The sequence below is a fragment of the Apostichopus japonicus genome, chromosome 3 (assembly GCF_037975245.1).
Source record: "Apostichopus japonicus isolate 1M-3 chromosome 3, ASM3797524v1, whole genome shotgun sequence".
NCBI lineage: Eukaryota > Metazoa > Echinodermata > Holothuroidea > Aspidochirotida > Stichopodidae > Apostichopus > Apostichopus japonicus.
Window position 1 is genome coordinate 19,412,127 of NC_092563.1, and position 15,548 is coordinate 19,427,674.

Genomic DNA, 15,548 nt, shown 5'->3' on the forward strand with positions numbered 1-15,548 from the left:
TTGAAAAACATTCAAATACTGGAATTTCGATAACACGTTGAAGAAAACGTATCACAGGCAAAAATTCTGCCCTGATTGGTAGTTTCGTGCATGCACACGACGTAGACAGACTTTATGGCCCCGTATGCTTGTCATAGAGTTGTGACTGCAATCATTCATTGTACAACAAGTGACCTGGAAACTTGAGTCAGCAGTTTGCGTTATAAGCAGAAATCTTAATTTACTACTGCCACAAGATTACCAGGCTACAAGGCTTACAGTATCACACCCATACCAGAGCATTGTCCTGCTCATTAGTACGCAATTCACCCATACACTATAATTGAGTCGTTCTAATATGTCGTCTTTCGAAAAAGGAGAAGTTTGTTTCAAGCCGTGCTGAACGTATTTTTAACATAATCAAGCAAGATAAGGATATTAGTAGCCAGGAAATGGCGGATCTGTACGACGACTTCGCCACATCTTATGACAAGGTAATACTTGAACTTTACCAAACTTGATCATATTATCAACGTTTGTAGTTTTCGTCAAGTATCAGGGTATCGCAGTCCATTGTATTGCGCTGTTAACATGTCATTTAAGAGCATGAGAGTCTTCTGTGGTCCGACTGACTTTAGTGTTTTTGCTTCTGAGGATCTTACGTAATCATGATCTGTGTATTAGACTACATGACATAGTCCAGCTTCATTAATGGATGAGTTTCGGATGATTAAAGGGGGTCATTTCTCAACGTCAAAAGTTTTTCCTCTTGCATTGTGTACTGATATGTAAAGGCGAATTTGTGATTTTCTCAATTTGGTTGAAAAACTGAATGGCTGAAGTGCTTCGTATAGTGTAGTGATAGATATATCAGGAGAGATGTTCCATGATTCACCCCTAAGTGATTTTATTTTGATTAATGTTTATTCATGATAAAGTTATTTATCTGAAGGCTCTGAAGGCTCTGAAGGCTCAGCGGCTACCAACGGTTAGCTTTTATGACTATAACCTTGGCCCTATATAGCCCTAGATGTGTGTGGGGTTTCACTAAGCTTGCTAAGCAAGGGTAATCAATGTACTTGGCGTTTTGTTATGATGATAGCATTAAATCTGGAATAAGTTTATTCAAAATACATGCAATGTGGTTGACCCAGCCTGGAAACTGTAATGTATTCCTGCCTGACCTAAATGGTATCAATGATAATCACAGTAGAATCACTAATTATTGATTTCGGTAGACTCATGCAGGTGAGTGGCGTAAGATACTTGCCTATTAAATGATGTTAGAAGCAGATGCATTGGTAGAGTTGTCAAGGCATAGCATGACCACTGATTGTGTTAAACACATTATAATAGAGAGACTGTAATTTTTGGACCTGTATTTTACTAGATTTACCTTTCTTCTTCTCAAGTCAAACTACATGTGGTAGGCTGACATGTATATTTTCTTCTGTTATGCACTTGGGGGTGCAGAATTTCACAGAACATTGACTGACGAATTAATGGCAGAGTGATAGCTTAACTACTTGGCAGTACCAGGGTGGTAAAAAAAAAAGGATTATGACTCCTCAATTGTACAGCAAAATCTTCACTCACCTTGGTTCCTCTGCCACCCCACTCCCCTTTAAAGGAAGTGGTGAAATTTTTTATACATTGTTCTCATAGTTCTTAACTTTCTCTTTCTAACCATGTGAAAACTGTCCCCTGTCTTCTTGTAGAAATCTGCTTTTCAAATTCACCAGTTTCTTACCAAAAGCACCGTTTGTTCGAACGCATCAATTATGGTGAATGACGTAATGCTGGCAAGTAGGCAAAAAGGTGACTTGAAGTTAGCACTCTCATTTCTCAATTGATGTAAACTTTAACCGTTTCTAATAAAAATATGAATGTAATACTGATCATCTTTAATAAAAATGAAGTAAATCTTTATTACTGTGTTCGGTATCACATGGGCCGGATCTCTACGAATAGATGCATGACAGAAGGTAAAATACGGTAACTGCTTTTCAAGGTGTGCTCGTGCTACACGTATGCATGTTATGATGTCTGAATCTGTTAATATCTCATTACAGGATAATGTGAAATTAAATTACAGAGGACCACATGAAATGAGCTCTGTTTTGGCGGAATTCAGTAACAGTAAAGATGTTTCAGTGCTAGACGTTGGATCTGGGACCTGCTTACTCGGCGAAGCGGTAAGCTAGATTTAATTCAGTTTTACTACAACCCAGGCGAAAGTTAAGAAAGTCGAAAATCCCCCCCCCCCTCCACACTGACCAAAAAAAATATACAGTACAGTACAGTACGGTACATCAGTACGGTACATCACATACATGTATGTGCGGCACATGCGAAACAGTTAAAAGTTGTTCAACAGTGTTTCAAAAGTTGCAAAATATAGCCGACAACTTTGCATCTAAGCATCATCCATTTAACCAAAATTTCTCAATCGGGAGGGACTACCCCTCACCCCATACCCCTCACCGAATGACATACCGGAAACAACTTGCCACCCACAACCCTCTCTCGTCCAAATTACCATCACACTGTCATTATGCCGGTGATTTGTCGTTTGGTGCTACACGACGGTAAGGACATAAAAAGTATATTAAAACTGAGCCCTTTCTGGTTAAAGTTCTTACCTTTTATTTTCTTCTTGGTTTTGCATTACGCTGGCGTTGTTTCTGTATAACGATGGCGTTGATTTTAGTGTCAACAGCGAGTTTTGCTTTAATCTTACAAAGGAAATGAAAATAAAACAAAAACTGTTAGCAAACTGCTTATCCACTAAATAGCCTGTGTAAGAGAATGTGTAAAAGAAAGAGGGCCTGGCGTTCGATCCTGGGAGGATCTTCTTCAGACGCTGAATGACAAGTGACAGTAACAGAAGGGGCAAATACAAGCACAGTAAACAGTGAGATGAATGAGAAGGGTGAACACAAAAGAGATAGATGTAAGAGGATTAGTAGAAAAAGGATGGAGAGAAGAAAGAAACCAACAGGGGGAAGAGGAGAGGCAGCAGATAAACTGCAGAAGGACAAAGACATAAAAGTGTGGAGGAAAAAGGTGGAAGAAAGCTACGAAAAGAGGGGTGACAGAGGTGGAAACAAGGGGAGATGGATGGGAGGGGGGGGGGAGCAGAAGAAAGGTTAGTCATGTCCTTCCTGAATGTTGAGCCAATGAGGTTGAATGGTGCGAAAGCGTTGTATCCACAGTCTCTCTCTCTGCCGATTCGTACTAGGCTAGGACGGCTACCTAAAGATTAAATCCCCTGTAGGGACATCTCATTAATGGTATGGTTGGGAAGGTTAAAGTGTCCTTCAACCGGAATCTTAGTCTTCATGGTGTTGTTGACTGTGGATTTGTGACCATAAAACCACTTCTTGAGGGTGGTTTTGGTTTCACCAACATACTGGGTGCCGCACACTCTACAAGAGATCAAATAGATGACATTAGAGGTTGCGCAAGTGATGTGACCGTTAGTCTTGTGTGAATTGGGTGCAGTGGCTGATGATAGATTCAGCAATGTGGTGGCTGCAGACGGTGCATCTCAAAGCACGATCACATTCGAAAGTACCATGCTGAACGGGTGTAGGGTTAGAAATTAGAGGGGGAAGAGCAGCACGCACAAGAAAGTCCCGTAGGTTGCGTGGAAGTCTGTAGGCGATGGTGGGTTTTTCAGGGACGTCTCGTTGAAGTGAGGAGAATGTTGTGGTTGTTAGTGGTGATTTGCTGAAGATGAGGAATTAAAGACAAGAGGGAGGTTGTCGTCGCAATGTCATCCTTTTTGGACCTTCACTGCCAATGTAGATGATCTGGATAGGGAGCGGACTTTCTGTAAGGCTTCACGCTCCCTTCTGGCACTATGGCCCTATGCAATAAAGTGTTTTTCTAAATCACCTGTATGACATATGAAAGAGGAATTGTTGGAGCAAATGCGACGAAGTGCTTGACTGTAGGCAATTCCAGACTTGCAGTGGCGGGGATGGCAGCTAGAAGAACGGAGATACTGGTGTGTGTCTGTGGGCTTGGTGTATAAGTCAGTGGAGAGAAAACCGTGTTCCTTGCGAATAGTCACATCGAGAAAGTTAATCTCTTCGTGAGAGTTTTCTTACAAGGAAAAGAACCCTTCCGCAAGGACGGCCTCTCCAGCACAAGGTGAAAATGACAAATTTGGAGAACTCCCGAGTATCACATATAAGAAACACATTGCAGCTATTTATTTTTCATATTTCCAGTTGAAAGCTTTAGGCTTTACGAATGTTACAGCTGTGGATATTTCTCAAAAGAGTCTGGACTTTTCTGAGAAGAAAGGAATTTTACAAAACACTACTTTGTATTGACGTTGGGACAGATAGAATGCCATTTGATGACGGTAAGACAATGTGTTTATGTACTCAATATTCTATAATTCTACAATCCCTTTTCCGTCTGTTATTTTTATTCTTCCCTCTGATTGGAATATACATCTTGTAGATCAAAACATACGTTTTGGTGACAAATATCAATCTCTGCTCAATCTGTCATTTGCGGACCTTTGCTACTATAGTTTCTGACGAGTTTTTACTGCTCATGTACACCTTCTACGACTTATACCTCTATACACTATGAACATGTCACTCTTCCTCGGGGTTATCGCTCCCTCCGTCTCTATATGCCACAAGATAATGGCACCGTAACTAGTGAGGAGTATAATCCAGGCCGTGCACCGTAGTACAGATTACACATCAGAGCAGCCTGAACAGTACAACTATAATTGGCATATAGGCTACCAGAACTTACGAAGTCTTGTCACGTCGTTTGTCTCCCCCTTCAATAGTCCAACCAATGATTCTCTCAGGCCCTTGAAAAAGAAATAAGTGAGAAACTTTCATGAAGTACTATCTAACAATGAAGTATTTGCTAGCAATGAAGTACTATCTAACAAGTCAGTGTTCCGCTTCAGCTGGTACTCCGCTGCGTTTTAAATGCCAACAGTGTCATATTTTTTGTTTTTATTTTAGTTTCATTGGCCGAAGTGAAAAGAATGGTCCGGTCAAACAACATATTGATTTTTCGGGGCTTTCTTTTTTTAGTAGCCCTATCAATTTAAGAGAAATAATAGCTTCCTCCCCAAAAAAACTTTATTTCAACGATTTCATGTTGTTCATAGTCTGACTCTGAGGTTATAGACTAACGTGTTAGGCAAAACCGTGCAATTTTTACCACTTTGACTTCATACTGTTCATCTAAGAAGAACCCCCAATTGCAACGAATTGCGAACCCACACAATTCCTACCATATACATGGTGAATTGTCATAAGATAGCAGCGTCTGTCACACCCGATTTGGCTGCCAATTTGGCCGGGTGCGTCACAGAAAAAGTGGCATCCCAGCTGTTTAGGTTCGAAAATGCTAATATAGCTATGTTTCTTTGTATTTATTAAATTTCCAATCGTAGTTACATGTATGTATGTATGCAGGCGCGTATCCAGGATTTTCTAACCCGGGGGGCGCGAATTACTATCTAAGCGGAGCGCCACCATCGGTTGGCGCGGAGCGTACAAGAACATTTTTGGTTTTGATACCCCCCCCCCCCCCCAGATCACCGGAAATGGCACTTCTCGGGCTTGAAAATGAGCAACCAGATGTAGACTTTTGCCTGAGAACCAAGTATTTCCCAAAAGTTTTTTCCATCCATAACCTTTTTGAAGATTGTCACCAGTCACACATCATGTTCGACCTGATTGCATGTCCTATGGATGATTGCTTTTGTAGGTTATTCTACGTCACGGCCCACAATATCCGAAAGCCCCACTTTTCAAGGTTTTAAGCCCATTACTTGTTGAGAATTTGAAAATTAACTTTTCTCGTGAATAAAATCACTTGAAAACATACCCATAATGTTGCAGAAAATTCAATCTATAGACAACCAATATAGAAAAACCTCCTTGAACCCCTAACAGACAGGTCAAAATTGAACGAGTAGAGGAAAGTATGATGAAGAATGTTGGTGAGGAAATTTTGGAAAATTCCGACACAGTTAATTTATTGGTGTAGAAATATTGCAACCTCTTATAATGGCTTTTACAAAACTTGGTTGAAGGAACAGAAAAATAGCAGATATTTCCGATATCAGGCATATCGAAAGCGAACACTTCACTCATAGGCGTAGGTCCCGTAGGAGGCGGGGGCTGCAGCCCCCCCAATTGTTTTCCCATTTTTTTTTGGGCACCTACTGAAAGAAAAATAAATAGCAATGAATAGCTTAAAATGATCTCCTTGGTAATTGAAATAAAGTTGTAAGCTTGGCCGACATTACTACTGTAAAAGAGAGTTTTGACATAAATGGATCTGTATGGTTTTTCTCCATCTACATAGGACATTTGGTTGTTTACATTAGCATCCGGCGGTATACTGTGCAACTTTGACGGACCGTGCGGTACACGATCCCATACAATGTAATGACCGATCTTGCCTATATGATATTGGCATCGACATGTTGAATGCGCGCTTCGCGCGCGAAAAATTTTGGTTTTTTTTCGGGCAAGTCATTACAGCCCCCAAATCCAATCTGGCTCCTACGCCTTTGACTACACACATTGACAGTTTTTGAGGCTGAACATCGGCGGAACATGCATTTCAATGCTCATTGATATGATGTTATATCTGCTCTTTGCTTTACAAATTCGAACAGGCGTGTAGCGAGTAATTGCCAAGGGAGGGCGAAGCCTGTAGGCAAACTATCTAAGCGAAGCGCCACCATGAGTTGGCGCGAAGCGTACAAGAAAAATTTTGGCCGAAAATGCCTCCCAGATCGCTGGAAATGACACTTCCCAGGCCTTGTAAGTTGCATCTAAGCATTGCCTATTTTGAAATTACTAGCGATGTCATAAAGAAAATTTGCTCGGGGGGGGGGGCGGTCGCCCCCTTCCCGAAATGCGTTATGTTCCCCGACGACTCGGTCGAGTTCAAGTACATTAGTGAGAGAGGAAAAGCGGAAACGTCAAAAATGGAGTTGTCGGGGTAAGGGGTAGGGTGAGGCGCACACCCCCTCCGTAATCCTTGATCTGTCACTGGCTACCCTGTGTATATAATAGGGATCTTTCTCTTCCCGAGGTCTTGGCTATCTTCTACTCCCTCCTTTTCTCCTTTTTCTCTCTTTTTCTTTTTCTTTTCCCTTCCTTCCTCTCCTCCTTTTCTTTTTTCCCCTCCTTTTCCCTTTTTTCTTCTCTTTTTTTTCTCTCCTCTTTTCCTTACCCGGGGGGCGCGCGCCCCCAACGCCCCCCCCCTGGATACGCACCTGGTATGTATGTATATGTGATCTTCCCGCAAGCAGGAACTCGCGAAAGAAGCCATGGAGGCTTATAGACTCGCAAGCTGACCGAAGCCAATCTCTCGGCACACATCCATTTAACGTCCATGTCAGGAAGTTGTTATTGAACAACACCCTTGCCAGACGACACACATTGCTGTCGGCGGGGAATCGAATCATGCCGTAGTTACATGCTCATACATTTGAAGCATGCATGCATGTATAAGCCTATCCGTCGTAATCTGTGGTAATGTCGGTGAGTGCCGGGTCGTCAATCCGATTTGAAACGTGGGGGAGGGGGACGGAATCGATTCGAGTACTCCGGCCGTAAGTACTATCTCAGCGGAGCGCCACCATCAGTTGGCGCGCAGCGTACCGAGAAAATTTCAGATTTCAATACCTGCCACATCGCTGGAGATGGCACTAGCCAGGCTGGATAGCAGCTATCTAGTTGCGTGATTTCGGGAGAAAATTACAAATTCGTCACTCATGAAATTTGCAATAAAGTTCATGCGGCTTTATTTTTTGGTGGATTATTTCTTTTATTAGTGATTCCAATTGACATGAACATTAGAACCCAGTGCAAGTTGACAAATGTTGCGGCGAACTGGAAACCCCAGCCCCATTTTGCCCTATGTATCAGAATAGAATACCCCTCATTTGTTCGAACCAATGACAACTAAAAATCTGTGAATAAATTTACTTCGAAATGGGCACTTTATATTGCACCAAGTTGGTCAAGGAATGACCCCAGGGCCTCAGATATAGGCCTAGAGGAACGATATTCCAAAATGTCTCGGGACATATAGGCGAAGGAAGCTATCCGCCGCGACTGCATGTGAGTTTCTCGACTTGCCGTGCTGGGAGTAATACCACAAAATGGTGCATTTCCTCATACGCTATTATTAAATACTTTAAATAACTAACGAATTAGGCACAGTCCCAGATCCGAGTTCGTATAGTGAGCTTAGCGCAAATTTGGCCAAAAGTCGTCATACGCCGGGATGTTAAACCACCAATGACTTGCAATGCCACCCGGGACACACTTCCAATGGGACTGTGTCAGTTTAAATGTTTTGCTAGGTCTACGAGAATACATTTCTAAGAAATTTGAAACAAGGATGGCAAGACAACCACTTTAATTATATTTTCAGGACCTCACACATGTGCATGAATTGTCAGACTTAGAAAAGGTCCCGTGTGAGTGGTGGCTAAAGTGATGAAGGCATCAAATAAATCAGTGGTTTTTCGTTGGAGTCATCACGCAAGTCACCTAATGTGGATCTGCATCTGGTAATCGGGTGAATTCTGGTCGGAGCGTACTATGTGACCACCGTGTACCCAGTGTTCTCACTGTGGAGTAAACTCCGGTATCACTCAACAACAAGGTAACATGGGATGCGATGCCACGGAACATGCTTCCTATTTCATTCCCCCAATATTAGGGAACGGGCACCGTCTTTGAAACACCATCTACAACTAAACAACAAATATGTACAGGCTTTGGCTCTAGCTATGAAGTGCCGTCTTTTATGATAATGACGGAGCGCAGTAGTTTTCTACTGGAATCGCCCGTTATCCGCACACAGCTTGTTGTTTCAATCTCAAGTTTCACGACAAACAGACAAAGTTGCAGGTCTACCGATGTGAAAAATCTCGGTCACTTTTCATAGAAGTGAACTTCTAATATTCGATGATATGAATCCTGATATGTGTAAGCCCTAACCAAATAGAGCCAAGACACTACTCTTTTTCCAAATGTGTGTGTGTCTGTGGGGGGGGGGGGGGGAGGGGGTGCATTTAATAGTGAATCCCTCATCCATCGAAATGTGGGGGGCGTGTCCCCCGTCCCCCAGGATTGACGCCCATGGGTGAGTGGCATGTTGAGGTTTATCTACCCTAGACTATATGTGAGTAACTGTAAATTCTTCTATAACAAATAAAAAATGAAAAGGATAAAAATAGAAAAAAAAATGACTAAAGTTACATGAGTTTGTCTTTTTATTATTTTCAGATGATTTTGACGTGGTGGTTTGTTGTGGAGGCATCGCGCCAGCTCATATCAGTCCTGTCGTTATTAAAGAATGGACCAGGATTGTGAAACCAGGTAAGGAAAGCCACAATGTACACGAGATGAAAAGTCGAATACTGTTCAAATGATACCTAGCAACTATCTAGCCAGGGTACAAACACTAAGAGTTGTGTTCAGTGCACGATTTCGACTTAATCTCTGAGAGACTTCAACCTCGACTGTAGTATGCCTTTAATCATATTATAACTAAAGATGGGACAGTCGTTCTCTGCTAGTCACTGCAACAGTGCACCTGTCCTAAATATTGTGTAACTCACTCATTGTAACTACTAAGGGGCAGGCACAGTCCGTTGAACACTCTGGGTGGTGCAAATAACCGATAGCTGATATTTTACCGTAGTCATTAGTTAACTAAGAGTGACATACTTTTTTCAAGCTATGTACATATATATGTGGTATCGGATGGGGTCAGTATTGTTCCGATAGTCTAGTGGCTGTATAAGGTATATAGTCCAGCTCAGTAAGACGATAACGTATTTTATATGAAGATATGCCTTTAATCATTGTTGGGTGCGAAAGGTTATTTCTCTTCTATTGGCATTGTGTATGTATTTGTAGTAAACCCCTGCATCGAACGCCATGTTTGTCGTGCGCATGGCATTATACGTTACGTACAGCGATGCGCTAGGCTCCTGCGTTACGATTGTTTTTGTTTCATCATTAAAACTGTAATACAAAGCTTAGGATTTTTGAGACTTTATTGCAGAGTATTTTTTTTATACAATTGCGAACTGTGGGGCACAACGAAAGATCTTGATCGCAAAAATTGACACTTTTCAAAGGAGACTACTTCGAAATATTCTCAACATTAGATGGACCAATAATATTTGGTTATCAAATTATGAGCTCTACAACGAAACCAACCAAACACCTTGGTCATCCATAGTCGCAAATAGAAGATTGAGATTTTTTCGGTCATGTAGCAAGACTCCAGGAGGACGCTCCAGCAAAAGTTGCTTTAAGAGAAGCCCTGAGACATACTGCTAAACCAGTAGGAAGGCCCGTGACTACCTTGCTTGGAAAAATAAAGTCGCAATTTAAGGACATTAATATTAACAATTTCGAGGAAGCAATAAACCTTGCGCAAGATCGTGATACGTGGCGGAGGTTAATCACTGAGCATGTCGGATAGACGAGACTCAACTTACTACTACTACTAAGGGGCTGTTAAAACGTCACACGCTTCAAAACATGTGCGCACAGCAACACGTTTATGCGCGTCAGAGTTGTAGGAATCCGGAATATAGCACCGAAGTGACCACGGTCATATACGCGGCCCTGTCTTTGAAGTGGATTGATGTTGCGCGTCATCTAGAAATGTTAAGGTGCCTTTGTTTGATGAAAAAATCAGCGATTGGTTACGAGATTAGCAGTGAATACTTACTTACCGTTCCATTTTATTAACTTTTTCGTATATGTGGCCTCAATACACAGTACAACTGTGATACACGGGCACTTGGAATATCATCTTTATTTACCATCTTTCATGAACGTACTGCTAACATCGTTTCTTTTCCCGCTAAACCCAGCTTTAGAAGATTGCCCTACCGGACAGAGAATTGAAGTTAATATGCAATTAACATGTACATTTATTTTAATTGTACTGTCAACGTTAAATTTTGCATCTTCAACCTTGTCTTCTACAGGTGGCATTATCAGTTTTACAATTCGTCGTTGCTACATTGAAATTATGCAAGGGCAAGAAGAGTTTTATTCGAAGAAGTTAGCCGAGAAATGCGATGAGGCCTTGGAGGATTTAAAGAACAACAAGAAAGCAGAGGTTACTCTCAAGAAGGAAATCCCACATTTGGAAAACTCACCTGCAGTTATTTACGTTTTGAAAGTTCTCTAGGACTGCGGTCCGCAAAGTTTTAGTTCTGCGCTTCATTATCTTGTATTAGAACTGAGTCACGAGCCACCAAACCCCTCCTGCCCAGGATGTATGCATTAATGTGAGTTTACTATAGACTTGATGCTAAAAATATTTTAATATTTCTCCTTCGGTAAGCTTTCGGTGCGTCTCTTGGAAGACTTTTTGACATCAACAACAGAATTTACTGGGTTGATGCTTGACAGTGTGGAATTTTACATGCACAATGTTGCAGATCTCTATAACATGGTGTTGTGGTCAATGATGCATGACTATGTTCAATACACGTTGAATATCACATGTTGTCATAACTTGATATTAAAACTACGGCGTTTAGAAATTGACATTGAAATATCGAGATACTGAGATAACTAATTCAATATCTTAATTTTCCGAAATGTTCTCATTATCGGAATATTCTTGACATTAAAACATCTTAATATTTAAATGTCTTACCAATACGATATTGAGATATCAAGACACGAGCTCTTTAATATTTCAATAACAACTGATTGTTAAGAAATCGAGAAATTTACTCAGTATCCTTACTTCTCCTCGTGACCTGAAAAGCTTTGTATAAAACAGCTTTTGATGTTGATAATCCTTTGATACCTTATCGATCCTAAAATCCCCGTTTTCAGATGTTGTTGTTATTTATTTTTTCTTGTCTAGCGCCGTCTGTATAATACCTTAATATATCAGTCTGAGCACGGTATAATTTTTTTGGATAAGCTGCAGTCAAAATGCTAAGATATTTCTGTAAGATAGTAACTTTTAAACTTTCCGATTTGCATTTTGAATGTTTCTAGCCTCCTCCATGAAAAATGTCTGGACGACGAAATTCTGGGATTCAAAGTCAGTCACCAATTTCTCAACAGTGAGGGAACACATACTGCTATAAATCTAGGATGGCCTGATACAGATTAATTATCAGCCGATACTTCACATACTTTCATTCAGATCTCTCAAAATTGGAAATCTATGAAAGAAACTAGCTTATTGGTCGCATGCTGGACATAAACTGTACCACACCATAACTATAGCGTAATGCTCGCCAAAAAGGAAGTAATATTCCGTAAACAAACACTCTAAGTATTTGGCTTACTTTGAATAATATGTGCCTCACATTTGACGTATTTTATCACTAAGTGTGGGATACTGTTCTGTATCCACGTGTTAAGGATGAAGAATTATTGTTTCTACATCATTCCTGTCTTACTATATTTGCATTAAAACGAAGGATAGTACTTTCAACTCATGGTTGATCATCCAAGTGAGTTGCAACTCATTTTAAGTATACTGCGAAACGTGGCTATTTGTTTACGAAGATACTTATGCCTAAATTGTTATCTAATTTTTGTCAAAATATACGTCAAATAAAGATTTGCGAAAACTAGATGGTGTAGAAATTAAGAGTGATTCATTGGATTATGAGTAAAATATTTTCTAGTTGAAAGTTCGAAGGTATGCCATAATTGAGCCCGATCGAGTCCACGCTACTAGTTTTATTCTTGACTATGTGCACCTGCTGTATCTGCATTTCTTGCCTTAGCTGCCTGCTGTCATTATTGTAGCATCTTTCGAGTGTTATATGGAGAGAATAATGCACTTTGTGTCACAGTGAGATGTATGCATTAAATGAGTTGGATGAGTGACACGTAGGGGGAAAGAGTGGCAAGGTCGTATTCCTGTCTGACAAAAAAACGTTTCTAAGAAAAATCACCGAAGAAAGAACAGTGGACACGAAACCTAAACAACCTAACTATACTGATCCACTTTCAACCCCAGTCCCCTTATATCACAACACTGTGGTCATAGTCATGTATAACGATTCCTTTAGAAAGGGAACATACTTAATATGATCTCGGCCAATATAACAAATTAAACCTGAAACGCGTAGCAATCAGATTCCCGAGCAAGCTCGTTGTATTGTTTATGCTGGTGCGATGTATTGTATCGCATTGCATGCCTTTCAGATGCCTGCATCAGTAAAGCAGAACGTATACAACTGTGAAGTAGTTCAACCGGAGCAAAGTTATTCCCAATAACTAAATAATGATAAGGCAATTGCATTGTGGAGTAGAGTGTATCATGATAGGATAATGAATTCGTGCCGTTGCTATTACTACAGCGGTGATTATCTTTGGAAAATCTGCAAGAGTTTTTCATAGTGCAAAGCAGTTACACAACAACAAAGTCAGTCTAGACACATATGCAAATGATATCTACGTTCAAGGGCGTAGGCACCGGGGGGGGGGGGCTGGGGGGGGGGGGGCGCCAGCCCCCCAGTGAAAAATGTGGAGGGGCGGAAGTATCATTCCGCCCCCCGCTTCGCAAGTCAAAAAATCCCTTTTTCATTTCCAAATGAGAAAAAAAATCTCATTTGGAGCACCAAATTGCATCTAAGGCCTGGTGAAAATACAAAATTAAGTTTACAAAATGGAGTGGGTGTTGAAGTGTGCTATATTGCACCAAATTGCATCTGAGGCTACCTGGAAATGCAAAAAATTCCAAAGGGGAGGGGGACACCCCCTCCCCTTAGACCCCTCCCCCAGGCCGGCCATCAGTCTTCAGCCCCCCCATTCAAAAGTACCTTCCTACGCCACTGTCTACGTTACAAGCCGATACTCAACGCTGGTACAGCAACTGCTGTTCATGTCCCACAACCGTGCATCAGTAGGCCTAATTACTACTTTGTGCTTGTATAACACGGTAATAGGAAACAGGTGGCACTGTAGCAACTGCAAAGCTGTTAACTTGTTCCCATAGAAGACAAAGAACTGTGTGACTGTACAAGGAGTCAATGAAGATGAGAATGCCTACGAGATGAGGTAAAGGAGGTACGGTACCGCTCGATTCCGGTTCACACATCTCTTTAAATTACGCCAATTCGTCATGCCGAGAACGAAGGAAGGCTATGTTCGGGTATATCAATATGCCTACTTATAGCATAAAACGACTAGATACGACTTAATTTTAGAATCGCGTATTAATGTTCTCGCACTAAATGGTTAGTACAGCAACTACTGTCCATGTCCCACACTACCGTGTATTATTATTACATTACTACATTACTACATTGTGTTCGAAACACGGTAACAAGTGTTACAGGTGGCACCAGTAGTTACTGTACTAGCTGTGAGTATCGGGTGCAGGGGCATGAAACTTGCGTCCTAGGCGGAATGATGGTGTTATTGTCCCCTGAATGATGTAAACTGTCACCCGTTTGAACGCTCTTCCTCGGATGACAATGGAGGTTCCTTCAGCACCTTGCTCTCTGCCTTTCTGAGGATACCAGACACACAATACTGTCAAGGAGGCCATCAGTTACTTGGTATTTGAGAGGGAATGTTTAATAATCGGACGTGGATTTTTTTCTCGTTCTAAGACCCAGTAAGGATCCTCAGTTTGTTTTAAAGAATTATCGCCCAAATTACGATCTTGAATACATACTTTAAGGTTTCACACAACTCACGTTACCTAAGCTATATTAGCCCCAATCCAACTGTTTTTTATATGGTCGTTTCATAAGGGAAAACGTCCGTTTTGTACTAGACCTAATTGACTTTTGCTCTTCTGAAAAAAAAGGTTTGTTATTTTTAGTACACTTTCAGAAGGCATTTGACAGGGTAGATTGGATTTTTTTTCTAGCAGTCTCAGCATTTCAATTTTGGTGAGGAGTTCATTTGTTGAATTTTTACTCTTTATTCGAATATTACGGGCAGAGTTATCAATAGTGGTTTTTTCCTGTGCCGCTATAGCGATTACTAGAGGTAGCCGTCAAGGGTGCCCCATTAGCCCCTATTTGTTCATCATTTGTGCAGAAGTCCTCACACTGTACATTAATAATAACCCTCTTATCAAAGTGGTCTCTCTATTCGGTAATTGAATTAAGATCAAAAAATATGCAGACAACACTACTTTATTCTGAGATGGCACCTACGATTCTATTAGAGAAGCCGTTTCGGCCTTCAGGTATACGAATACGCATCATAATTGCGTATTAACATGGATAAGTCCACTGTCTTCCCGTTAGGTTCCTTGGTAGAGAAAAACTTAACTCCTTTACTCAATATTCTTTGGGCTTAGATAGACGACCGGTCCAGTTACTACGCATGGGATCACATTTGATCACTGTACGGAAAAATGTGTATAAGTTCGATTTTACTCCCAAGCTGTCGAGACTTTAAAAAGAATAATTACTATTGTCAAAACGTTGGCTTTGTCCCAGCTTGTCTATCTTTTCATGTTCTTCCCGACCCTACATGGCGCTCATTAATGATTTGGAAGGTACTTTGTTTAAGTTTAGTTTG

General features: G+C 41.0%; 1 protein-coding gene across 2 annotated transcripts; it reads left to right on the top strand.

Moving 5' to 3' along the window:
* Positions 1-30: 30 nt before the first annotated feature.
* On the top strand, positions 31-13,283 carry LOC139965373 (uncharacterized). Of its 2 annotated transcripts, XM_071967671.1 has the most exons (5): positions 34-473; positions 2,052-2,174; positions 4,218-4,354; positions 9,288-9,380; positions 11,012-13,283. In XM_071967671.1, the coding sequence occupies exons 3-5, from the start codon at positions 4,240-4,242 to the stop codon at positions 11,215-11,217; spliced, it is 414 nt and encodes a 137-aa protein (XP_071823772.1). In that variant the 5' UTR covers positions 34-473; positions 2,052-2,174; positions 4,218-4,239; the 3' UTR covers positions 11,218-13,283. The 2 variants fall into 2 exon arrangements, with proteins under 2 accessions (XP_071823773.1, XP_071823772.1); XM_071967672.1 differs by lacking the exon at positions 4,218-4,354 and having other exon boundaries at positions 31-473.
* Positions 13,284-15,548: the final 2,265 nt, after the last annotated feature.